At 49.9% G+C, this 26,418-nt stretch overlaps 1 protein-coding gene across 3 annotated transcripts in view; it reads right to left on the bottom strand.

The window, feature by feature from the left end:
- Positions 1-26,418, bottom strand: part of FTO (FTO alpha-ketoglutarate dependent dioxygenase) — a 289,914-nt gene that overhangs the window by 231,237 nt on the left and 32,259 nt on the right. For all 3 annotated transcript variants that reach the window (XM_073659382.1, XM_073659383.1, XM_073659384.1), the window contains exons 4-7: positions 21,802-21,936; positions 14,247-14,326; positions 7,348-7,491; positions 4,364-4,483 (exon numbers count right to left, since the gene is read on the bottom strand). In XM_073659382.1, coding sequence (XP_073515483.1) covers positions 4,364-4,483; positions 7,348-7,491; positions 14,247-14,326; positions 21,802-21,936 — 479 coding nt within the window. The remainder of the gene's footprint in view (positions 1-4,363; positions 4,484-7,347; positions 7,492-14,246; positions 14,327-21,801; positions 21,937-26,418) is intronic.

Raw genomic sequence — 26,418 nt, 5'->3', positions numbered from 1 at the left:
CATGTAAATGTGGATGAGTCTAATGCAGTACAAAGCATAATCACAGTAACATAGCCACGGGAGGGTCGCCCACGCACCCAAAAACACCTGCATATATATAGAGTACTTAATCACACATGTGCAACCCAAGGTTCTGTGCTCATGACCTAAACTCACTTACACAGCCACAGGAGTTATACCCAAGAGCCCAACTATACTTCTGGGGGTGCAAGAGCTGCGCCCCTAAGCCCAACTGCATTTCTGTAGCCACAAAAGCTGTGCCAATGAGCCCAACTGCACTTCTGTGGCCAAAGGAGCTGTGCCAGTTATCCCAACTACCCTTCTGTAGCCAAAGGAGCTGTGCCAATGAGCCCAACTGCACTTCTGTAGCCAAAGGAGCTGTGCCCGTGAGCCCAACTGCCCTTCTGTAGCCAAAGGAGCTGTGCCAATGAGCCCAACTGCACTTCTGTAGCCAAAGGAGCTGTGCCAGTGAGCCCAACTGCCCTTCTGTAGCCAAAGGAGCTGTGCCCGTGAGCCCAACTGCACTTGTGGCCAAAGGAGCTGTGCCAGTGAGCCCAACTGCACTTCTGTAGCCAAAGGAGCTGTGCCAATGAGCCCAACTGCACTTCTGTAGCCAAAGGAGCTGTGCCAATGAGCCCAACTGCACTTCTGTAGCCAAAGGAGCTGTGCCCGTGAGCCCAACTGCACTTCTGTATCCAAAGGAGCTGTGCCCGTGAGCCCAACTGCCCTTCTGTAGCCAAAGGAGCTGTGCCAATGAGCCCAACTGCACTTCTGTAGCCAAAGGAGCTGTGCCAGTGAGCCCAACTGCCCTTCTGTAGCCAAAGGAGCTGTGCCCGTGAGCCCAACTGCACTTGTGGCCAAAGGAGCTGTGCCAGTGAGCCCAACTGCACTTCTGTAGCCAAAGGAGCTGTGCCAATGAGCCCAACTGCACTTCTGTAGCCAAAGGAGCTGTGCCAATGAGCCCAACTGCACTTCTGTAGCCAAAGGAGCTGTGCCCGTGAGCCCAACTGCACTTCTGTAGCCAAAGGAGCTGTGCCCGTGAGCCCAACTGCCCTTCTGTAGCCAAAGGAGCTGTGCCAATGAGCCCAACTGCACTTCTGTAGCCAAAGGAGCTGTGCCCGTGAGCCCAACTGCCCTTCTGTAGCCAAAGGAGCTGTGCCAATGAGCCCAACTGCACTTCTGTAGCCAAAGGAGCTGTGCCAGTGAGCCCAACTGCCCTTCTGTAGCCAAAGGAGCTGTGCCCGTGAGCCCAACTGCACTTGTGGCCAAAGGAGCTGTGCCAGTGAGCCCAACTGCACTTCTGTAGCCAAAGGAGCTGTGCCAATGAGCCCAACTGCACTTCTGTAGCCAAAGGAGCTGTGCCAATGAGCCCAACTGCACTTCTGTAGCCAAAGGAGCTGTGCCCGTGAGCCCAACTGCACTTCTGTAGCCAAAGGAGCTGTGCCCGTGAGCCCAACTGCCCTTCTGTAGCCAAAGGAGCTGTGCCAATCAGCCCAACTGCACTTCTGTAGCCAAAGGAGCTGTGCCAGGGAGCCCAACTGCCCTTCTGTAGCCAAAGGAGCTGTGCCCGTGAGCCCAACTGCACTTGTGGCCAAAGGAGCTGTGCCAGTGAGTCCAACTGCACTTCTGTAGCCAAAGGAGCTGTGCCAATGAGCCCAACTGCACTTCTGTAGCCAAAGGAGCTGTGCCCGGGAGCCCAACTGCCCTTCTGTAGCCAAAGGAGCTGTGCCCGTGAGCCCAACTGCACTTGTGGCCAAAGGAGCTGTGCCAGTGAGCCCAACTGCACTTCTGTAGCCAAAGGAGCTGTGCCCGTGAGCCCAACTGCACTTGTGGCCAAAGGAGCTGTGCCAATGAGCCCAACTGCACTTCTGTAGCCAAAGGAGCTGTGCCAATGAGCCCAACTGCACTTCTGTAGCCAAAGGAGCTGTGCCCGGGAGCCCAACTGCCCTTCTGTAGCCAAAGGAGCTGTGCCCGTGAGCCCAACTGCACTTGTGGCCAAAGGAGCTGTGCCAATGAGCCCAACTGCACTTCTGTAGCCAAAGGAGCTGTGCCAATGAGCCCAACTGCACTTCTGTAGCCAAAGGAGCTGTGCCAATGAGCCAAACCGCACTTCTGTAGCCAATGGAGCTGTGCCCGTGAGCCCAACTGCACTTCTGTATCACAAATTCCACCAGTGTTTATACGGATGAAGGAGCTAATGGTTTACGGCTCGAGCATCGTATAGACAAGAAAGCAGATCATTCATGTACTGGCACAATGGTGACAAGTTAATAACTACACCATTTTCTACACTTTGTAGATTTTTAATCACCTTTTACTTTTCATCGGCAATAAAAATATTACAATTCAATCAATATATATATATATATATTAAAAAAAAAGTTTCTAATTGATCTGAACTTAAAAGACACATTATTTGACTCATTTACAAACAAGAAATTACAGAGTAAAAAAATAAAAAAAGTTTGTTTGATCTTAAAATACACATATTTAAACTCATTTACTAATAACAAAATTACAATAAGTAAAAAAAAGTTTCTGTTTGATCTGATCTTAATATACACAGATGCTAACTAATTTAATAATAATAAAAAAAATAAAGTTTTTCTTATCTAGTATTAGCCTAGCTTTGGCTTTAAACAATAGTAAAAAAAAACAAAAAAACAACCTGTTTATATTTAAAAAAATAAATAGAAAAATAGATATAAATTTTAATAAAAAAAATATAAAAAAATGTATATATTTATTAATGCATGGTAACACTATCGCAACCTGCATGGTTTACCTGCTCTGTGTGAAGAATGCTTTGTCGCCACCTACATCCTATAAGGAGGTAATGCATGCATACATATCCAAAGAATAGGCTAGGGCCTCGTTCACATTTGCATATATTTTCGGTATATTTAATCGGGGAGGTTTATTTTTAAGCAGAAATTGTATAAAATAAAACATCAACTTTTATATAATGTTTACGATAAATGCCTATAAAAAACAATAATGAATTGACTTTGTACAGAAGCTCTACTTGTTCTGCGCAGCTTCTTCTCTAGTACACTCCTAGACAGTGCAATTTTTAAAACCTTGTGTAAAATATGTATTTTAAAGGCGTGGTTCACACTTGTATGCAAATATATGATTATTTTTAAATACTATATAAATATTCTGCACTAAACAGAGCCATATCTTCCTCATCCTACAACCCCAAACAGCTATTTTGTATGTCACCCCTTCTTATGTACAGCACCATGGAATCAATGGCGCTATATAAATAAATAAATAATAATGGGAAATGGTTAAATTATGAAAATGAGTTGGGTCAGCCGGATCGTAAGCTCTGTAAGGCCAAGAACTAATGACTAAAAAACAACAAAAAAAAAAAACTTAAGTTCAATTTTAATGAGAAGCAGGATGCTTATATTAATTACTTATATGTTTCACTTATCAAAATCATAAAAAAGTGCATAAAATAAATTGTGCAAATAATAATACAAAAAGGGTATATGCCGACTCTATCCCCCCGCCAAACTAATAAGAAAGCTAAGCTTCATTAATCATCACATCCATCTTCCAGCCAAACTTTAATTAACAGGGATAGACGTGCGAGGAGTCAGAACAGTACAGCAGCGTGGAAGCAGAAATTAGAAGCATCTTCTGTCTTGGCCACAAAGCTATGAACCCGGAGAGGAGTGATTAGCTAAAACTCGGGAAGTTTCTCATAAGAAAGTGATGACTGCCTGAGAATTAGAACACTTTGTTGGAACACCAGGGTAAAAATTATCAAAAATTTCATTTTCACCTGTTTTTAGCTGCCCCATTAATGTAGGGGCAAAGACCCTGATTCTGGCGATATATCACTTACTAAGCCACTTGATATCATTTTGATAAAATCACGGTTTTATTTGCTGCTGAGCTCTGTAAAACCCCGCCCACACCACTGATTGGTTGCTTTCTGTGTACACTCTGCATGGACAGGAAGCAGCCAATCAGTTTTGGGGGCGTGGTTGTACAGAGCTCAGCAGCAAATAAAACCGTGATTTTATCAAAATGACATTAAGTGGCTTAGTAAGTGATATATCGCCAGAATCAGGGTCTACATGGCAGTAGGTTTACAGGATAACCTCCTGCTAATAAAACACTGATTTTATCAAAACCACAGCAAGCAGCCCAGTAAGTGACACATTGCTGGAATCTGGGTCTCTGTCTCTACATTATGCTTCTCTCAGATTAGGTGATAATACACTACCTAATATTGGTCCACATAAATAAGAGACGTAATATATCATGAGCATGAAGCTCACCATATAAAAGACAAAAAACAAAATATATCGAATTTTTTAATTATTATAAGTATCGTTGATCTTACCATGGTCTCCATTTGCCTCCACTCTTCTTCCAGCTTGGTCATTGCTGGCAGCCAATAGCCACTGCATTTGGAGTGACGCTTTCCTTGGAACCAGAATTGCCGGAGCCATTCAAATTCAACCTGGACAGACACAGACATCACTTCTTCAATAAGTTTTATTTCATTCTATGGTCTTTAAAGTAATGTGTCATCAGAAAATCAACTATTGTTTAAATTAAGATTTCATATTAAAGGGTTGTTCTTATCTTGTTGAATGCAGAAGAGAGCACTGCTGCTCTGCCTCCCAGCTTCCTGCTTGCAAGAGGAGCGGTGCGCTCGTGCTGGACTGACAGTTTCCAATACTCTGTACCATCCAGCCAACCCCAGAGCAGCGCTTACCAGCTACATAGAAAAGCGCTTGTAAGCGCTGAGCTGATTGCCTTAAAGATAGGCCACCACAAATCCACTTCATAAGTGACCGGTAACTATGCATCTAGTAGTAAACAATTAAAATTGAAAAATTTCCTTAGTTCCTACTCTTATTTCTACAAGCGCTTTGCAATTTCACCAATTTAACCCTTTCAAGACCTGGCGATTTTTTTCCAATTGTTTTGTTCCTCCCCTTCTTTCAAGAGCCATCATTTTGTTTATTTTTCCGTCTACATTGTTTTACGTGGAACTTGTTGCAGTTTTGAATGACACCATTTATTTTCATCATATAATGTAGCAAAAAACAGGAAAATAATTCCAAGTGGTGTAAAATGGGAAGAAAAAAACCCCGTAATTCTGCCATTATTATAGGGCTCCTTATTCAGTATCATTGAATAACGATTATGGCAAAATGACATTTCTTTTTTCCTGTTTAAAATACAGTTTAAATAATTTTATATTTTGATGAACTTTTACAAATATGACATAAAATAATATGTTTATTATTGTAAAATTTCATTTCTTTATTTTTCAATGGTGAAAAATGGGGTGATTTAAAAACTTTTACACTTTTTTTTATTTTTTAGAAAAACATTTTTATTTTTTCATTTCGATTCCCCATAGGGGACATAAACTTGTGATCGTTTACCGTCTTTTGACACGATGGCCATCCCATAATCATGTACAAAAGTAATGAAAATAAAAATCTACAATCAGAAAATAAAAACATTAGAAAGGAAAGAATTAATAACTATCTGGCTTTCAGTTGGCTTTATGCAACATTAATTCTAGTGTGAGGAGGAGGAATAGAAGAAAAATGGAGGAAAAAGCCCTCTATGGAAAGTGAGGAAGGTAATAATTGAACAACACTATGGAATATGCCAGTGCCATGTACAAGAAATTTACAGCAGAATGATACTGCTCACCAATGGAGATTGTTCATGACGAGAAGAGCTGCAAACAAGTGTAAAAATGTCCTAAGCGTGTTATTTCTGGTACCAATGGAAACATTTATTATCACAAAATACCCATCTTGCCTCAAGCACACATCATACCTTGACCATACCAACCATACCACATACCTTGACCATACCAACCTTACCCCAAACATACCACATACCTTGACAATACCAACCCTACCCAAACCATACCACATACCTTAACCATACCAACCTTACTGCAACCATACCACATACCTTGTCCATACCAACCTTACCTCCATCATACCTTGACCATACCAACATTACTGCAACCATACCACATACCTTGTCCATACCAACCTTACCTCCATCATACCTTGACCATACCAACCTTACTGCAACCATACCATATACCTTGTCCATACCAACATTACCTCCATCATACCTTGACCATACCAACCATACCACATACCTTGACCATACCAACCATACCACATACCTTGACCATACCAACCATACCACATACCTTGACCATACCAACCATACCACATACCTTGACCATACCAACCATACCACATACCTTGACTGTACCAACCATACCACATACCTTGACCGTACCAACCATACTCCATACTTTGACCATACCAACCTTACCCCAAACATACCACATACCTTGACAATACCAACCCTACCCAAACCATACCACATACCTTGACCATACCAACCTTACCTCAACCATACCACATACCTTGACCATACCAACCTTACTGCAACCATACCACATACCTTGTCCATACCAACCTTACCTCCATCATACCTTGGCCATACCAACCTTACTGCAACCATACCATATACCTTGTCCATACCAACCTTACCTCCATCATACCTTGACCATACCAACCTTACTGCAACCATACCACATACCTTGACCATACCAACCTTACTGCAACCATACCATATACCTTGACCATACTCCATACCTTGACTATACCTACCATACCGCAAACATACCACATACCTTGATAATTGCCACCCTACCCAAACCATACCACATACCTTGACCATACCAACCTTACCTCAACCATACCACATACCTCGATTATACCAACCTTACCTCCATCATACCACATACCTTGACCATACCAACCTTACTGCAACCATACCACATACCTTGAAAATACCAACCCTACCCAAACCATACCAGATACCTTGACTATACCAAACTTACCTCAACCATACCACATACCTTGTCGATACCAACCTTACCTCAACCATACCACATACCTTGACCATACCAACCTTACCTCCACCATACCACATCCCTTGACCATAGCGACTTTACTGCAACCGTACCATATACCTTGACCATACCCCAACCATACCACATCCCTTGTCCATAACAACCTTACTGCAACCATACCACATATCTTGACCATACCCCAACTATGCCACATATCTTGACCATACCAACCTTACCCCATCTACACCACCAATGTCGAAACTTGAAGCTCGTGGGTCCCAATGCAAAATCTCCAACAGGGCCCCTGGCTATCATAGGCCTGTAATAGTAGTGGTCTTCTAATGTGTGCCAAAGGGACCGTTTGGACAATTGCAACAACTGCACCTATTCCAGTTGTGCCCCTGTATACCACATACCTCATTGTGGATCTCTTCTGTTTCTTGTAAAACTTTCACCTCTAGAGACCTCAGCTTTGCCTCTCCACACTCAGGGACCACGCACAGGTTCTCCAGAGCCCTTTTACACCTGGACTGTATATAACTGACAATACCGGTGGAGCACTGCAATATGTTGACCAGCAAAAGAACAAAATTAGTATTGATTTCCCAAGCAAAGCCATGGTCCTCTATAAGTGTCTATGACCTAATCCAGCTCTTTCTCAATTATCCTACCCAAACACGTGAATGCTCAACTCTTCCGAGTGTGCATGTGATATCAAATTCATACACTGTACATATAAATTTAGGAAGCGTTATTGCTAGCAGTCATATTGTTATTTACTCTCTAAGGTCCCCCCTAACCTCATAGTCCCATTTAGATCATTAATCCTACATCCCAGCAATGCCCCAGGTAGACCAGACTATAGTTATCAGTGCAAACATCAACTTTTACAGTCGCCCTTTGCATATACAAATTATCTTGTCTAGTCCGGGGAGTGTGGGTGCTACTCTTCAGCGAGAGGTGTGATTGACATCCTTCTCACTTGTCAAGTCACTTCAGAAGTGTACACGTGTCAGACATTCTTCCTCCCTGAGCATGTGCAAGATTCCCTTCCTACTTAAGCATGCACAATGCGCCAATGGAGGTAGTGCGCGGTACACCTGGCTTCATTGCGCACACTCATGGAGCAAGGAAGCCGCCAGCACGCTCCGGGGAGGAGGCAAGCCGCCAGCACGCTCCGGGGAGGAGGCAAGCCGCCAGCACGCTCCGGGGAGGAGGCAAGCCGCCAGCACGCTCCGGGGAGGAGGCAAGCCGCCAGCACGCTCCGGGGAGGAGGCAAGCCGCCAGCACGCTCCGGGGAGGAGGCAAGCCGCCAGCACGCTCCGGGGAGGAGGCAAGCCGCCAGCACGCTCCGGGGAGGAGGCAAGCCGCCAGCACGCTCCGGGGAGGAGGCAAGCCGCCAGCACGCTCCGGGGAGGAGGCAAGCCGCCAGCACGCTCCGGGGAGGAGGCAAGCCGCCAGCACGCTCCGGGGAGGAGGCAAGCCGCCAGCACGCTCCGGGGAGGAGGCAAGCCGCCAGCACGCTCCGGGGAGGAGGCAAGCCGCCAGCACGCTCCGGGGAGGAGGCAAGCCGCCAGCACGCTCCGGGGAGGAGGCAAGCCGCCAGCACGCTCCGGGGAGGAGGCAAGCCGCCAGCACGCTCCGGGGAGGAGGCAAGCCGCCAGCACGCTCCGGGGAGGAGGCAAGCCGCCAGCACGCTCCGGGGAGGAGGCAAGCCGCCAGCACGCTCCGGGGAGGAGGCAAGCCGCCAGCACGCTCCGGGGAGGAGGCAAGCCGCCAGCACGCTCCGGGGAGGAGGCAAGCCGCCAGCACGCTCCGGGGAGGAGGCAAGCCGCCAGCACGCTCCGGGGAGGAGGCAAGCCGCCAGCACGCTCCGGGGAGGAGGCAAGCCGCCAGCACGCTCCGGGGAGGAGGCAAGCCGCCAGCACGCTCCGGGGAGGAGGCAAGCCGCCAGCACGCTCCGGGGAGGAGGCAAGCCGCCAGCACGCTCCGGGGAGGAGGCAAGCCGCCAGCACGCTCCGGGGAGGAGGCAAGCCGCCAGCACGCTCCGGGGAGGAGGCAAGCCGCCAGCACGCTCCGGGGAGGAGGCAAGCCGCCAGCACGCTCCGGGGAGGAGGCAAGCCGCCAGCACGCTCCGGGGAGGAGGCAAGCCGCCAGCACGCTCCGGGGAGGAGGCAAGCCGCCAGCACGCTCCGGGGAGGAGGCAAGCCGCCAGCACGCTCCGGGGAGGAGGCAAGCCGCCAGCACGCTCCGGGGAGGAGGCAAGCCGCCAGCACGCTCCGGGGAGGAGGCAAGCCGCCAGCACGCTCCGGGGAGGAGGCAAGCCGCCAGCACGCTCCGGGGAGGAGGCAAGCCGCCAGCACGCTCCGGGGAGGAGGCAAGCCGCCAGCACGCTCCGGGGAGGAGGCAAGCCGCCAGCACGCTCCGGGGAGGAGGCAAGCCGCCAGCACGCTCCGGGGAGGAGGCAAGCCGCCAGCACGCTCCGGGGAGGAGGCAAGCCGCCAGCACGCTCCGGGGAGGAGGCAAGCCGCCAGCACGCTCCGGGGAGGAGGCAAGCCGCCAGCACGCTCCGGGGAGGAGGCAAGCCGCCAGCACGCTCCGGGGAGGAGGCAAGCCGCCAGCACGCTCCGGGGAGGAGGCAAGCCGCCAGCACGCTCCGGGGAGGAGGCAAGCCGCCAGCACGCTCCGGGGAGGAGGCAAGCCGCCAGCACGCTCCGGGGAGGAGGCAAGCCGCCAGCACGCTCCGGGGAGGAGGCAAGCCGCCAGCACGCTCCGGGGAGGAGGCAAGCCGCCAGCACGCTCCGGGGAGGAGGCAAGCCGCCAGCACGCTCCGGGGAGGAGGCAAGCCGCCAGCACGCTCCGGGGAGGAGGCAAGCCGCCAGCACGCTCCGGGGAGGAGGCAAGCCGCCAGCACGCTCCGGGGAGGAGGCAAGCCGCCAGCACGCTCCGGGGAGGAGGCAAGCCGCCAGCACGCTCCGGGGAGGAGGCAAGCCGCCAGCACGCTCCGGGGAGGAGGCAAGCCGCCAGCACGCTCCGGGGAGGAGGCAAGCCGCCAGCACGCTCCGGGGAGGAGGCAAGCCGCCAGCACGCTCCGGGGAGGAGGCAAGCCGCCAGCACGCTCCGGGGAGGAGGCAAGCCGCCAGCACGCTCCGGGGAGGAGGCAAGCCGCCAGCACGCTCCGGGGAGGAGGCAAGCCGCCAGCACGCTCCGGGGAGGAGGCAAGCCGCCAGCACGCTCCGGGGAGGAGGCAAGCCGCCAGCACGCTCCGGGGAGGAGGCAAGCCGCCAGCACGCTCCGGGGAGGAGGCAAGCCGCCAGCACGCTCCGGGGAGGAGGCAAGCCGCCAGCACGCTCCGGGGAGGAGGCAAGCCGCCAGCACGCTCCGGGGAGGAGGCAAGCCGCCAGCACGCTCCGGGGAGGAGGCAAGCCGCCAGCACGCTCCGGGGAGGAGGCAAGCCGCCAGCACGCTCCGGGGAGGAGGCAAGCCGCCAGCACGCTCCGGGGAGGAGGCAAGCCGCCAGCACGCTCCGGGGAGGAGGCAAGCCGCCAGCACGCTCCGGGGAGGAGGCAAGCCGCCAGCACGCTCCGGGGAGGAGGCAAGCCGCCAGCACGCTCCGGGGAGGAGGCAAGCCGCCAGCACGCTCCGGGGAGGAGGCAAGCCGCCAGCACGCTCCGGGGAGGAGGCAAGCCGCCAGCACGCTCCGGGGAGGAGGCAAGCCGCCAGCACGCTCCGGGGAGGAGGCAAGCCGCCAGCACGCTCCGGGGAGGAGGCAAGCCGCCAGCACGCTCCGGGGAGGAGGCAAGCCGCCAGCACGCTCCGGGGAGGAGGCAAGCCGCCAGCACGCTCCGGGGAGGAGGCAAGCCGCCAGCACGCTCCGGGGAGGAGGCAAGCCGCCAGCACGCTCCGGGGAGGAGGCAAGCCGCCAGCACGCTCCGGGGAGGAGGCAAGCCGCCAGCACGCTCCGGGGAGGAGGCAAGCCGCCAGCACGCTCCGGGGAGGAGGCAAGCCGCCAGCACGCTCCGGGGAGGAGGCAAGCCGCCAGCACGCTCCGGGGAGGAGGCAAGCCGCCAGCACGCTCCGGGGAGGAGGCAAGCCGCCAGCACGCTCCGGGGAGGAGGCAAGCCGCCAGCACGCTCCGGGGAGGAGGCAAGCCGCCAGCACGCTCCGGGGAGGAGGCAAGCCGCCAGCACGCTCCGGGGAGGAGGCAAGCCGCCAGCACGCTCCGGGGAGGAGGCAAGCCGCCAGCACGCTCCGGGGAGGAGGCAAGCCGCCAGCACGCTCCGGGGAGGAGGCAAGCCGCCAGCACGCTCCGGGGAGGAGGCAAGCCGCCAGCACGCTCCGGGGAGGAGGCAAGCCGCCAGCACGCTCCGGGGAGGAGGCAAGCCGCCAGCACGCTCCGGGGAGGAGGCAAGCCGCCAGCACGCTCCGGGGAGGAGGCAAGCCGCCAGCACGCTCCGGGGAGGAGGCAAGCCGCCAGCACGCTCCGGGGAGGAGGCAAGCCGCCAGCACGCTCCGGGGAGGAGGCAAGCCGCCAGCACGCTCCGGGGAGGAGGCAAGCCGCCAGCACGCTCCGGGGAGGAGGCAAGCCGCCAGCACGCTCCGGGGAGGAGGCAAGCCGCCAGCACGCTCCGGGGAGGAGGCAAGCCGCCAGCACGCTCCGGGGAGGAGGCAAGCCGCCAGCACGCTCCGGGGAGGAGGCAAGCCGCCAGCACGCTCCGGGGAGGAGGCAAGCCGCCAGCACGCTCCGGGGAGGAGGCAAGCCGCCAGCACGCTCCGGGGAGGAGGCAAGCCGCCAGCACGCTCCGGGGAGGAGGCAAGCCGCCAGCACGCTCCGGGGAGGAGGCAAGCCGCCAGCACGCTCCGGGGAGGAGGCAAGCCGCCAGCACGCTCCGGGGAGGAGGCAAGCCGCCAGCACGCTCCGGGGAGGAGGCAAGCCGCCAGCACGCTCCGGGGAGGAGGCAAGCCGCCAGCACGCTCCGGGGAGGAGGCAAGCCGCCAGCACGCTCCGGGGAGGAGGCAAGCCGCCAGCACGCTCCGGGGAGGAGGCAAGCCGCCAGCACGCTCCGGGGAGGAGGCAAGCCGCCAGCACGCTCCGGGGAGGAGGCAAGCCGCCAGCACGCTCCGGGGAGGAGGCAAGCCGCCAGCACGCTCCGGGGAGGAGGCAAGCCGCCAGCACGCTCCGGGGAGGAGGCAAGCCGCCAGCACGCTCCGGGGAGGAGGCAAGCCGCCAGCACGCTCCGGGGAGGAGGCAAGCCGCCAGCACGCTCCGGGGAGGAGGCAAGCCGCCAGCACGCTCCGGGGAGGAGGCAAGCCGCCAGCACGCTCCGGGGAGGAGGCAAGCCGCCAGCACGCTCCGGGGAGGAGGCAAGCCGCCAGCACGCTCCGGGGAGGAGGCAAGCCGCCAGCACGCTCCGGGGAGGAGGCAAGCCGCCAGCACGCTCCGGGGAGGAGGCAAGCCGCCAGCACGCTCCGGGGAGGAGGCAAGCCGCCAGCACGCTCCGGGGAGGAGGCAAGCCGCCAGCACGCTCCGGGGAGGAGGCAAGCCGCCAGCACGCTCCGGGGAGGAGGCAAGCCGCCAGCACGCTCCGGGGAGGAGGCAAGCCGCCAGCACGCTCCGGGGAGGAGGCAAGCCGCCAGCACGCTCCGGGGAGGAGGCAAGCCGCCAGCACGCTCCGGGGAGGAGGCAAGCCGCCAGCACGCTCCGGGGAGGAGGCAAGCCGCCAGCACGCTCCGGGGAGGAGGCAAGCCGCCAGCACGCTCCGGGGAGGAGGCAAGCCGCCAGCACGCTCCGGGGAGGAGGCAAGCCGCCAGCACGCTCCGGGGAGGAGGCAAGCCGCCAGCACGCTCCGGGGAGGAGGCAAGCCGCCAGCACGCTCCGGGGAGGAGGCAAGCCGCCAGCACGCTCCGGGGAGGAGGCAAGCCGCCAGCACGCTCCGGGGAGGAGGCAAGCCGCCAGCACGCTCCGGGGAGGAGGCAAGCCGCCAGCACGCTCCGGGGAGGAGGCAAGCCGCCAGCACGCTCCGGGGAGGAGGCAAGCCGCCAGCACGCTCCGGGGAGGAGGCAAGCCGCCAGCACGCTCCGGGGAGGAGGCAAGCCGCCAGCACGCTCCGGGGAGGAGGCAAGCCGCCAGCACGCTCCGGGGAGGAGGCAAGCCGCCAGCACGCTCCGGGGAGGAGGCAAGCCGCCAGCACGCTCCGGGGAGGAGGCAAGCCGCCAGCACGCTCCGGGGAGGAGGCAAGCCGCCAGCACGCTCCGGGGAGGAGGCAAGCCGCCAGCACGCTCCGGGGAGGAGGCAAGCCGCCAGCACGCTCCGGGGAGGAGGCAAGCCGCCAGCACGCTCCGGGGAGGAGGCAAGCCGCCAGCACGCTCCGGGGAGGAGGCAAGCCGCCAGCACGCTCCGGGGAGGAGGCAAGCCGCCAGCACGCTCCGGGGAGGAGGCAAGCCGCCAGCACGCTCAGGGGAGGAGGCAAGCCGCCAGCACGCTCCGGGGAGGAGGCAAGCCTCCAGCACGCTCCGGGGAGGAGGCAAGCCTCCAGCACGCTCCGGGGAGGAGGCAAGCCTCCAGCACGCTCCGGGGAGGAGGCAAGCCTCCAGCACGCTCCGGGGAGGAGGCAAGCCTCCAGCACGCTCCGGGGAGGAGGCAAGCCTCCAGCACGCTCCGGGGAGGAGGCAAGCCTCCAGCACGCTCCGGGGAGGAGGCAAGCCTCCAGCACGCTCCGGGGAGGAGGCAAGCCTCCAGCACGCTCCGGGGAGGAGGCAAGCCTCCAGCACGCTCCGGGGAGGAGGCAAGCCTCCAGCACGCTCCGGGGAGGAGGCAAGCCTCCAGCACGCTCCGGGGAGGAGGCAAGCCTCCAGCACGCTCCGGGGAGGAGGCAAGCCTCCAGCACGCTCCGGGGAGGAGGCAAGCCTCCAGCACGCTCCGGGGAGGAGGCAAGCCTCGCGCACGACCTGGGAGGAGGCAAGTCTTGCTCATGCTCAGGGAGGAGGAAAGTCTGGGCCTTGCTCTGGGAGCAAGTGCTGCTGAAATGACTTTGCAATTGAAGAAGATTTCAATCATGACCTGGGTACATTAAAGCTTATTTTGCCAGATTCCTCTCATTGAAGATATGCCCCTTCCTCAGACTACCCGAGGTGATTTGCAGTATGAGGGCAATAAAAGCAGGAGCATTCTTCAGATGCAGGATTAAATATGTAACTGTACTGACGGCGGATTGTGAGGCTTGGAGGACCTGACAGGTTCCCTTTAAAGAAAACATTATCTCAGAAAATTCTTTTAAGGTCTATCACACAGAACAGTATAATGAAAATAGCATACCTCAGCTACTCTGTGCGTGGAGCTGAACCGCGGCTCGGAGCCAGCAAGTACACAGTGCTGATGAGTGGTGTTGAGGTTATCTATAGAAGGATCAATAGGAAAGCAGAACATGGAAATCAATCATAGACATCTAGTTACAAATCAAGAGTAAACTCATGGTTATGCAACAGTCATGATGCGTGACATGACACAACAACATGAAGAAGTGCCATCACTGACACATAAGATTTAACTTTTTTTTCCTCGCTTTTACAGCAATGCATTCTGACAGTCATGACTTGGCTTTGGACTTCTGCAAAATAAGTTGCATTTTTCCATTGTACTATTGGTGAAATGCTGAAAAAAAGCAACTGTATCATTGTTTTTTTTTGTGTTTTTAAGGCAAAAGCAAAGACAAAGTTAAAAACGACAATTATTGTGTTTTGATTTACTTTTTACAATAAAGGCTAAGTCATCTTATATTTTGATAGATAGGACCTTTAAAGAAAAAACAGTACCAAGTATGCTTATTTTTGTTTTATTGCGTGCGCATGGCCAGTATTTGACGGTGGCATTTCAAAGGTTGCTAGGCAGATGCCGGTCATTTAAAATACAGTCGGCATCTGCAGGGTACGGTGCCCGCTCAGTTCCTCACCCTGTTCCATACACCCGCTCCGACGTAAATTTTTTATATACAGTCAAGATTGAATTAATCCAAAGCAGGCCTCATGTGGCCAGAGTGTGTAGGCAAGTGTAAGGGGGTGGTGCATAGAAGGTGCGTTCAGTCAACATCGCACAGCCCCTGCAAGTGAATACCGCCATCTGCTGGTTGGACTGTACACTGTGTTCCAAATTATTATGCAAATAATATTTTCTCAGATTTTCCCAAATTACCTATATGAATTGCAGTCCTTGTAATTTTCCAGTCAAATAACTATTAGAGTACAATTGAAAGGTTTTTGTACAAACTGCCTATGATAACAGTATATTTTTAAATAAAAAAAAAACTCAAACTGCACTCAAAATGCACGTTCCAAATTATTATGCACAGCAGAGTTTTCAACCTTTTCATTTTAATAAAGAACAAAAAAATGGTCATTTTTGAAATTATAAGCATTAGCAGGTTATTACAAACTGAAATCAAACAGTTTTCAACTCAAAACTTTATTCTAGGTGATGTTACGTTTGCACATAGGACCCCTTGTTCAAAAGGAGCTTCTGAACTCTCTCGTCCATTGAATTTGTCAGGTTTTGGATGGTTTCTGCTTCAATTGTTTTGCATGAGGACAGAATACCCTCCCAGAGCTGTTGCTTAGATGTGAACTGCCTCCCGCCATCATAGACACTCCTTTTGATGATGCTCCAGAGGTTCTCAATGGGGTTGAGGTCAGGGGAGCATGGGGGCCACACCATAAGTTTGTCCCCTTTTATGCCCATAGCAGCCAGAGATGCAGATGTGTTATGTGCAGCATGAGATGGTGCACACTCCGCAGGTCAAGCGACGAAGTCCACACTCCGCAGGTCAAGCACTAATCTTCGGACGAGGAGGAACGCCTGTCGTGCTGAAGAGAAGTTCCAAGTGAATTGGGCGGTTACTTCCAGAGTAGATGTACGGACCAGGGTGTGGGCCAGGGCCATGCTTCAGGGAAAGAAGACGACCAGTGCGACAAGAACACTGTCCACCAAGTGACTCACATATTTAGGACTTGCGGCCTAGCGGGAAAATCCAGTGACCCCTTTTAGGGCAAGTGTAACGATCAGAGGCGCTTAGAGAATACAAAGGGGACGGGCCTAGAATAGAGAGTGGCGCCTGTTAGACTGAGACATTGAGTCTAGGTATTACTCATTAACAGTCACTTAGCTGCTAGATAATAAGGATAGTGTATATAAATAGGACGTCGGATAAAGTATCGCATTTAAGTCTGATATATATATATTACCTCTCTGTGCTAGACAAATAAATAGTGTTGGTTGATTACCACTGCTTCCTCATTGTCAGCACTGTTGCTTCCAAGTAATCTGCTTACACAAGTTCTGCATGACAAAACAAAGGATGTCGTTGACTAGTGGAATAAATTGAATTGAGAGGGCCCCTAAATATCACCATCTTCAATACCATTGGTATTTTCATATGACCCAAAGCTGGGGACCTTTGGGGCTTCTTAAGATCCAGGGCCTGGGTGCGACCTCAACCTCTGTATCCACTCTAGTTTTGCCACTGCCGTTGACTGGTCCTCACGTTCCCCAGGTCTGAATCCAATTGAAATCCTCAGGGGACATTATGCATCAGTACATCTGAAAATGCCCACAATGACGGTTCACTGATGACCTGATCCTCCAGGACATCATCCGCCATCTCACCAGGGTCATGTCAGGATGTTGTTGGGAGTCCATGTAGGCATGTGGGGTGGAGTTATACCCTCTACTTGGTCACATTATGATTTGCCAAATAGGATGCGCCCATAATTTAGGTTTTTTTTTAACCTCGATTTTCGAGGAGATCTTCATGACTTTGGTTTCTCCGTTGACCATCATTTGGTTCTCATCTTGAGTCTTTTCTCTTCGAGAGTCGATGTGTGGTTTGGGTTCTCTTCATTTTTTCATGTCAGGAGAGCCGACCGATTGTCCTTAACCGGCTGCACAGGAGTGACAGTAAAAAAAAACGACACGGCGACCTGTCGATGTGACGCCACGTGGCATCAGAGGTGTCTTGGGTCGCCTTGGCATCTTATTTTATTAATGCCATCAGCTTTTGTTGTAACTATTCACAGACGGACGACCTCCCGGCACAGAATTATAGCTTTGGAAATGCTGTATACACGTTCCCTTCAGCACTCTCTTTAGTGACTGAAATCAGTCCAAGGGCCAAGTGAGGGTAAAGAGGTGAAACCGCGCCGTCAATTTATCTTTACTTTATTTGCTGGCGAGAACCAATCTATCTCCCTGCATATACAAGGCTTTCTGAGAATGGCTGCAGGGCGTTATTTATTCCTGCAAAGTGACTTTTGACACAGGGACAAAATAGGAGAAGCCGTCTTAAAATGAGTGGCCGGGGGCCAAATGTTTGTGAGTTCGTTTAAACGCCAAGTGTTAGATGAAACGTGTTTCCCTGACAACTTGCCTGTCAATCAAACAGCAAAACAGATCAGGACCCGATCGGGACATTTTCCATAGCCGCTTGTATAAATCAAAGAGTTAATAATGTCATATAAGTCGGGAAATTATATCATTATTTTATAATTGACGGCACTAAAATTTCATCGCTCCCCTCCCGGTAAATTTAATATCAAATTAATGGCTGAAGGAATCCTGAAAAACCCTATAAAGGAGGCACACGAGAGATTAATAAGGACAGCTCGATGCTAAAATGGAAGGTTTTTTCATATGTTTAAGGAAATGTAAGAAGAAAACATTGTTTGTTTGGTTTTTTTGCACAATCTGGAGTCCATTTTTTTCCCCTGAAATTTCCCATTCCTGGAATAGGGGGTATGAGGGGGTCTGTTTAAATTTTCAGAAGTAATCTTTCACATGTTGTGCCTCGTATAACAGCTTTAAGTGTATGGCGCTCGGCTGCAATACCAGACACAGCCTATAGAAGAGAGTGGAAGAAAGAATAGAAACAAAACTTTTTTAATCATGGAAAGTAGTATTAAAGGGAAGCAATCATCAAAAAATAAGCCATAGTTAAAAGGGGTCTGAAACTTTTACATTGACGGCCTATGCTTATTTGCGGCAGAGTACTGTACATCCCCCCCTGTTGAGTCGAATAGAGGTTGGATGTGCAGTACCGTCTGTGGCCACTGTACAGTTGATGGCGCTGTGCACTTTCGGCCACTGCCGACACCGGGAGCAGGTGATGAACAGGGGGTGTGGAGCCTTGTGTCGCATCCCCACCAATCAGATATTGATGACCTATCCTAAAGGAAAGGGCCACCAATGTAAAACCCTTTAAATCGGTATTTTGCTTATTTTGTATTTGATATTTGTCAATTTTTATTTTCTTTAAGAAATCTTCCAATTTTTTGAGCTTTTTTAGACTTTAACTTTCTGTCGTTTTAGTTAACAACACAAGTACATTAGATGCAATGTACGGACTCCGACCCCAAATTTTGCATTAAAGCATCTAATGAGCGTGTGCAAAAATCATTGTGAAGGAAGGGAAGCAGGGTCAGGTGTGACATCGACTACTGTGATTATCCTGCCTCTGATAATAATGAGCCTTCTGAAAACTATACCTGAAAGGACAGGATGTAGGAGTCTATGAAAAAAATAACCCTAGTGGTCAGTGTGAAAATTGCATTGCATTTTGTTTCTAATGATATAAAAATAAAATCATTGGCTAATTAAAAAAAAAAAAAATGCAATGCAACACAAAAACCTGATTTAAACGATAGCTAATTTTGTGATGATAGTTTCTTTTTAAAGAGGTCCCACCGTTCCCCTTAGTATTCCGTCTTGTTTTTATTTTTTAAATTCAACATATTAAAAAAATAATAATAATATTTTGATATGATCTTTACAAAATGGGCGTGGCTCACAGGATCCTCTGGGGCAGGTCTTTAGGCACCTCTGAGCCACGCCCCCTCGGTAGCACTAAATAAAATGGCCAATATCTCTAGAACCGTATGGCGGATTTAAAAAAAATAAAAAGTAGAATACTAAGGGGAGCAGCGAGAATAAAATTAGAGCAAAAACTGGCCACTTTTCTCCTAGTGACAAGTCTGGGTTAAGGACAGCAGATATAGGTAAAACGTCAATTTACAGAACAAAGGAACAAAAATTTCTACGAGTGCAACCCTGAATAGAAGTTTGATCCCCTCTATTTCTGCAGAAACTGTCATTAATGTCAATGCCCAGGGACAGAATCTTATCAGAGCCCAAGTCTAATAAATAATAAAAGAACCACTTATTATATCAACATAAAAAATAGCCTGTTCAGTAAAAAAATGGAAATAAAGTCATGAAAGAATTTCCATCGCACAACTTCTTTCAATCCGAGATATTTTCCCTTCATTAAACTGAATTCAGAAAACTATATTTAGATGAGCCTTTTAGAATGAAAATATATATTTTTTTTATGTTTGTTGTTTTTTTTGTTTATATTGCAAAATAAAAAGAAACAAAAAATAAATGAATAAATAAATTATATTGGGATGCAAAGCAAAGAAAGACGAGGAGAGAAGCAAGATAAAGGGAGACATGTTGAGAAGAAAAGACAAAGAGAATTGCAGAACCTGGAGAACATTTACTTTTTCCTATTATTTTTTTTTTAGTTTGCAAAAAAGACGGAGAAACCTACTTCGCTATGATCCTATAGACACTGGTACTGTATATTTTAATGATGGGAGAAATGTAGTTTCCTACATAGTTTCAAACATTGTGTCCCCCATTCATTATTTTATTTATTTCTTTCAAGTCATTTTTTTTGTCTTTCTTTTATCTCGGTCAGATTTTGTGCCAAATTTATCAAAATGTTTTTTTGTTTTTTTGATTTGCCATGCTCATTATATGGTACAACTGACCTGGAAATATGATTCTCCAGGTCAGTACGATATCAAATGTGTACAGTTTTTTTTTTTATTTAAGTGGTGACAAAAAAAACTCGGAAATTTGTAAAAAAAAAAAAATATATATATATTTTTTTTGTGTCGCTATTTTCCGAGACCCGTAACGCTTTCAATTTTTGGTATCTGGGGCTGAGTGGGGGCTTATTTTTTTGCGCCATGAGATGAAGTTTTTTCTGATGCTATTTTGGATTAGATACGATGTTTTGATCACCTCTTATTGCGTTTTATTGCAATATTGCGTAAGCCCCCCCAAAAAACATAATTTTGGTGTTTCGATTTCTTCTCACGTTGCACCGTTTACTGATCAGATTAATTTATTTTATATTTTGATAGATTGGACTTTGATGAACGCAACGATACCAAATATGTGTATTTTTTTTATTTTCTTTATTTTAATGGAGTAAATGATGATGATTTGAACTTTTCTATTTTTTTCATATTTTTTTTAAACTTTTTACTGCATTTAATAGTCCCCTTAGGGGACTTAAAGCTGCGATTGACTGATCGCCTGTGCTACACATAGCAGTGAATCAGCCCTGCTACGTATAGCGAAAATCATGATCTCTTATGAACGTCAGCTTTCACAAGAGAATCATAATGACTGATCGCTTGTGCTACACATAGCAATGCTTCAGCTCTGCTATGTATAGCAAAAATCATCATCTCTTATGAACGTCAGCTAAACGTCGGCTTTCACAGAAGAATCGTAATGACAGGCACAGTAGTCTTCAGCAGACCCCCGGCTGTCAGGACAACACATTGGCACCTCTCGATCACATCACAAGTGGGTAGAATGAGGCCCACCAATCTGGCACGTGTTGATTGCCGCTGTCAGAGATCGACAGCGACATTCCACAGGTCAACATCCGACGGTGAAGTAGCCGCGGCTTTTAGAAGCAGATGATGGCTGAATAATTCAGCCATCATCTGTCGGGAAAGATGCAGGCTTGCAAGGGACCCAACATATGACGTAACTGTACGTCATATGTCGTCAAGGGGTTTGAAAGGTAAAACTCACATGATCTTTCTTTTAAAATATCGCACATTAGTCTTTAACTACACTAAAAAAAACAACAAAAAATATGCTAGTATTTGCCAATTATTACAAAGCCCTAAATGATGAATTAGGCAAAAAATATCCAGAATTGCCCCCCCCCCCAAAAAAAAATAAATAAAAAGAAAGCTGACAAAGAGCTTAAAAAGTAGCAAAACATACTAAATTTTGGAGAAAAACAACAAAAAGGCGCAAAATCAATAATAAATAGGCCCCTGTAACTTCAACTAAGTGAAATACCCCAGTGCATGGCTGAGGATAAGCCGAACACATTATTGAACGCTCGCATTATGAGCCCCGCGTTCACGTCAGCGAGCTAATGCCGGAGACTACCTATTGAATATCAATGCCAGGAAGCAATTTATAAGTTGAGGGTGGGTTTACGGGCCCCTTGCCTTTCCTTGGAATAGATCAGGAGGTTATTAGAGAGTTTTATAAATCAAAATAAACATGAATAAAAGAAAAGTAAGAGAAAAGGCAGCGCTGGAGCCTATAAAAGCTTCATTCCTACCAGGGGGATAGTCCCTATTCTGAAATTCATGGTAAACAGAGGACGATCAATACGGTATTTATTTCAGGCTCTCTCTATTCCGCAAGACATGGAGAACTATAAAATATGAAAAGTTATTGGCCAGGAGACATAATGTAGCTTTGTAGGGCATCTGTCATGTAATCTATATATTCTATCTTGCCTTTAAGGTTCGCAGGTGTAAATAAAACTTGATATTAAAAGCTTGCGGAAAATAGGGAGGGGGGGGGCAAAAAAGTGATTTTAATGAGGGGAAACGTACAGGTGTCAGCAGAGTTTATCCCCTCCGTTTACCGATCCTCTGACCTCAGCAGTAACTTTTTGTCACCATATAAGTGACCCAATGAATCTTACTATAGTACAAGGACATTATAAAAATCCGGAATGCGAAAAAAAAAATGCTAATACACTACTGGGTTTAATTACCGAGCATAAAATAGGAGTCTCCTGGGTTTAACGGTAAGGCAAGACCTGGGGTCTCGATGTCCCACGCTATTTTGAGGCCCACGTGCCACTTTGACACATCCTTAACTTTTTCTTCCCAGTTTTCCGTAGCACAATCTGTAACAAAAGATAAAAAGTAACAAATAGTCATTTGCAAATGGCCATGATACATAAAAAAAAATACTACAGTAAAGCTCCTCCTAGTGATGGGTCTGATCGCCAAGCTCCTCCTAGTGATGGGTCTCATTGCCAAGCTCCTACTAGTGATGGATCTCATCGCCAAGCTCCTCCTAGTGATGGGTCTCATCGCCAAGCTCCTCCTAGTGATGGGTCTCATCGCCAAGCTCCTCCTAGTGATGGGTCTCATTGCCAAGCTCCTACTAGTGATGGATCTCATCGCCAAGCTCCTCCTAGTGATGGGTCTCATCGCCAAGCTCCTCCTAGTGATGGGTCTCATCGCCAAGCTCCTCCTAGTGATGGGTCTCATCGCCAAGCTCCTCCAAGTGATGGGTCTCATCGCTAAGCTCCTCCTAGTGATGGGTCTCATCGCCAAGCTCCTCCTAGTGATGGGTCTCATCGCCAAACTCCTCCTAGTGATGGGTCTCATCGCCAAGCTCCTCCTAGTGATGCGTCTCATCGCCAAGCTCCTCCTAGTGATGGGTCTCATCACCAAGCTCCTCCTAGTGATGGGTCTCATCGCCAAGCTCCTCCTAGTGATGGGTTTCATCGCCAAGCTCCTACGAGTCATGGGTCTCATCGCAAAGCTCCTCCGAGTCATGGGTCTGTTCGCAAAGCTCCTACGAGTCATGGGGCTGTTGGATAAGCTCCTCCTAGTCATGGGTCTGATCGCTAAGCTCCTCCGAGTCATGGGTTTGATCACTAAGCTCCTCCTAGTCAAGGGTCTGATCGCTAAGCTCCTCCTAGTCATGGGTCTGATCGCCAATTTGCAAATAGTCCTTATTAAAATGAACCGTGACAGCTGACAGATGTTGATCCACAGTCAGCATGTATCAGACATTGGCTGTATGATTGCAGCCCGGTATGCTTGACTTTGAAATGCTGCGGAGTTTCAGTGAAAAACATACTTTATAAACCAACGGGGAACAAACCACTCTGGAGACTAATCAGAGAGGTGGGGCCCTGAGGGTTTTTCCACACAAAGGTAAAAACCCATCAGTCATTGGTAGCAGATGGGGAGAAGCCGGCAATGACTAAAGACCTTACTGTATGAAAAGGCATCTGATAGACCAGGGGTCTCAAACTCAGATGGGTATATGGGCCGCACACGGAAAAACATTTAATTTGGGGGGCCGCATTATTTGCAGGACAAAGTGACAGTTATAGGAAGTTTCGCCCCCAGCAATTTGCCCCCAGCAGTTCGCCCCCGCACGGGGGCGAACTGGGGGCGATATGTGCGGGGGTAAAACATCCTGGGGGCCAAATGCTGGGGACAAAATGTGCGGGGGCGAAATGTACCTGGGGGCGAAACATCCAATTCCCCAAAGTGACAGTTTTAGTGATACCATTTTTTTTTCTATACACCTTTTGAACTGGTCCTCATCTTGTAGTAATGCCCCATGCTGGTCCCTATCTTGTAGTAATGTGCCCCATCCAGGTCCCCACATTGTAGGTATATCCCATCCAGGTTCCCATATTGTAGATATGGCCCCATCCAGGTCCCCATATTGCTCCTCCGAGTCATGGATCTTATCGCAAAGCTCCTCCGAGTCATGGGTCTGTTCGCAAAGCTCCTACGAGTCATGGGTCTGTTCGCAAAGCTCCTACAAGTCATGGGGCTGTTCGCAAAGCTCCTACGAGTCATGGGGCTGATCGCTAAGCTCCTCTGAGTCATGGGGCTGTTCACAAAGTTCCTACGAGTCATGGGGCTGTTCGCTAAGCTCCTCCTAGCCATGGGTCTAATCGCTAAGCTCCTCCTAGTCATGGGTCTGATCGCTAAGCTCCTCCTAGTCATGGGTCTGATCGCTAAGCTCCTCCTAGTCATGGGTCTGATCGCTAAGCTCCTCCTAGTCATGGGTCTGATCGCTAAGCTCCTCCTAGTCATGGGTCTGATCGCTAAGCTCCTCCTAGTCATGGGTCTGATCGCTAAGCTCCTCCTAGTCATGGGTCTGATCGCTAAGCTCCTACGAGTCATGGGTCTGATCGCCAAGCTCCTCCTAGTCATGGGTCTGATCGCTAAGCTCCTCCTAATAATCGGTCTCATCGCCAAGCTCCTCCTAGTGATGGGTCTCATTGCCAAGCTCCTCCTAATGATGGGTCTCATCGCTAAGCTCCTCCTAGTGATGGGTTTAATTGCCAAGCTCCTCCTAATGATGGGTCTCATCGCCAAGCTCCTCCTAATGATGGGTCTCATCGCCAAGCTCCTCCTAGTGATGGGTCTCATTGCCAAGCTCCTCCTAATGATGGGTCTCATCGCCAAGCTCCTCCTAGTCATGGGTCTGATCGCCAATTTGCAAATAGTCCTTATTAAAATGAACCGTGACAGCTGACAGATGTTGATCCACGGTCAGCATGTATCAGACATTGGCTGTATGATTGCAGCCCGGTATGCTTGACTCTGAAATGCTGCGGAGTTTCAGTGAAAAATATACTTTATAAATCAACGGGGAACAAACCACTCTGGAGACTAATCAGAGAGGTGGGGCCCTGCTGGCTTTTCCACACAAAGGGAAAAACTAGGGTTGAGCGAGTATGTTATGTCCGAGTATGCTCGGGCCGAGCTCCGAGTATTTACAGCTGCTCGGTGATAAGGTTAAATCACTCCCGTGTGCATGATTTGCATCTGTTTGACAGCTTTATTACATGTGAGGAATGTGTAAGAAATGGACATTCCTCACATGTATTAAAACTGTCAAACAGTCGCAAATCATGCACACGGGAGCGATTCAACCATATCACCGAGTAGCTATAAATACTCGGTGCTCGGCCCGAGCATACTCGGCGAAAGGGTTAATAGAACATACTCGCTCAACACTAGTAAAAACCCATCAGTCATTGGTAGCAGATGGGGAGAAGCCGGCAATGACTAAAGACCTTACTGTATGAAAAGGCATCTGCCAGCTAGACCATATTCCCCCCTATAGGGGGTGAGACACCCATGGCTGGTATCTCAGATTAATATATTTACGCAATAAAGCTATGTTTTTAGGGAATCCTTGAAGCCGGATTTTTCTGCTCCTGATTTGTATTCCTGCTGCATTGCTGCTTTCCTGAGCTTTTGATTCCTTAACGGCTGAGCTGACTCATCTTGTTTTTCTTCTTACCCATGAATCAATAGTACATGTGAAATTAAACAACTTTGTCATATATCTTAATGGTGAAAACTGCTCTCTCCTCCTGGACTGATCTTTCATTCTCAAAACTCTCAATTCAGGGGTAAAAATCAGTCTTCAGTGAATACAGACTTTCACATTACCGAGATAGGAGATGACAGTTGGTGCTCTTAAAGTTCTATGGAGAACCAGCAGTAGATAGTCTGTCTCCGCCTCTAGCTCCAACTCCTCCCCTCTTTGTAAGCACCAGCTGTCATCTCCTAGCTCAGAAATGAGAAAATCTGTCTTCACTGAATACAGATTTACAGATTTAACCAATGAAGTGAGAATGAAAGATTAGTCCAGGAAGAAAAAGGCAGATTTATCTGATAAGATATATTGCAACATTTCTTATTTTAATGTGTGCTATTGATTTATGAAATAAAAAAACAAAATTAAATTTACGCTTTAATAGCCAAAGTTCACAAACCAACAGTTCATTTTGATGATACAAAATGTTTGGGGTCGGTTTGCATGGAAACATATACCGTATGTTTCAGACTATAAGACGCACCTAGGTTTTAGAGGAGGAAAATAGAAAAAAAAATTAAGCAAAAAATGTGGTCATGATGTACTGTTAAGGGGAAGGGGGCCTGCTGCTGACACTGTTATAGGGGAAATGTACCCCAATTCTGTCAATATCCACCATCTTGGTATATATGCCCCCCATCCTGGTATATAAGGCCCTCATCCCCATCCTGATATGCATGGCACCCCAATCTCCCATCCTGGTATGCATGGCACCCCAACCCCCACATCCTGGTATGCATGGCACCCCCTGATCCCCATCCTGGTATGTATGGCACCCCCTGATCCCCATCCTGGTATGTATGGCACCCCCTGATCCCCATCCTGGTATACATGGCACCCCTCATCCCTCTTCCTGGTATGCATGGCACCCCTCATCCCTATCCTGGTATGCATGGCACCCCCTCATCCCTCTTCCTGGTATGCATGGCACCCTTCATCCCTCTTCCTGGTATGCATGGCACCCCTCATCCCTAATCCTGGTATGCATGGTACCCCTCATCCCTCTTCCTGGTATGCATGGCACCCCTCATCCCTAATCCTGGTATGTATTGCACCCTTCATCCCTCATCCTGGTATGTATGGCCCCCCTCATCACTCTTTCTGGTATGCTTGGCACCCCTCCATCCTGTTATGCATGGCCCCCCTCATCACACTGCACACAAAAAATAAACACTCCTACTCACCTACTCTCTGCACCAGCGCTGCGTTCTGCTCTGATGCCGAGACTGATCTCACTGTG

This window comes from Phyllobates terribilis, unplaced genomic scaffold (assembly GCF_046119375.1).
Source record: "Phyllobates terribilis strain yellow unplaced genomic scaffold, ASM4611937v1 Scaffold_13__5_contigs__length_258822181, whole genome shotgun sequence".
Taxonomy (NCBI): Eukaryota; Metazoa; Chordata; class Amphibia; order Anura; family Dendrobatidae; genus Phyllobates; species Phyllobates terribilis.
The sequence above is the reverse complement of the archived record's forward strand: the minus strand, read 5'-3'. Positions and strand labels throughout refer to the sequence as shown.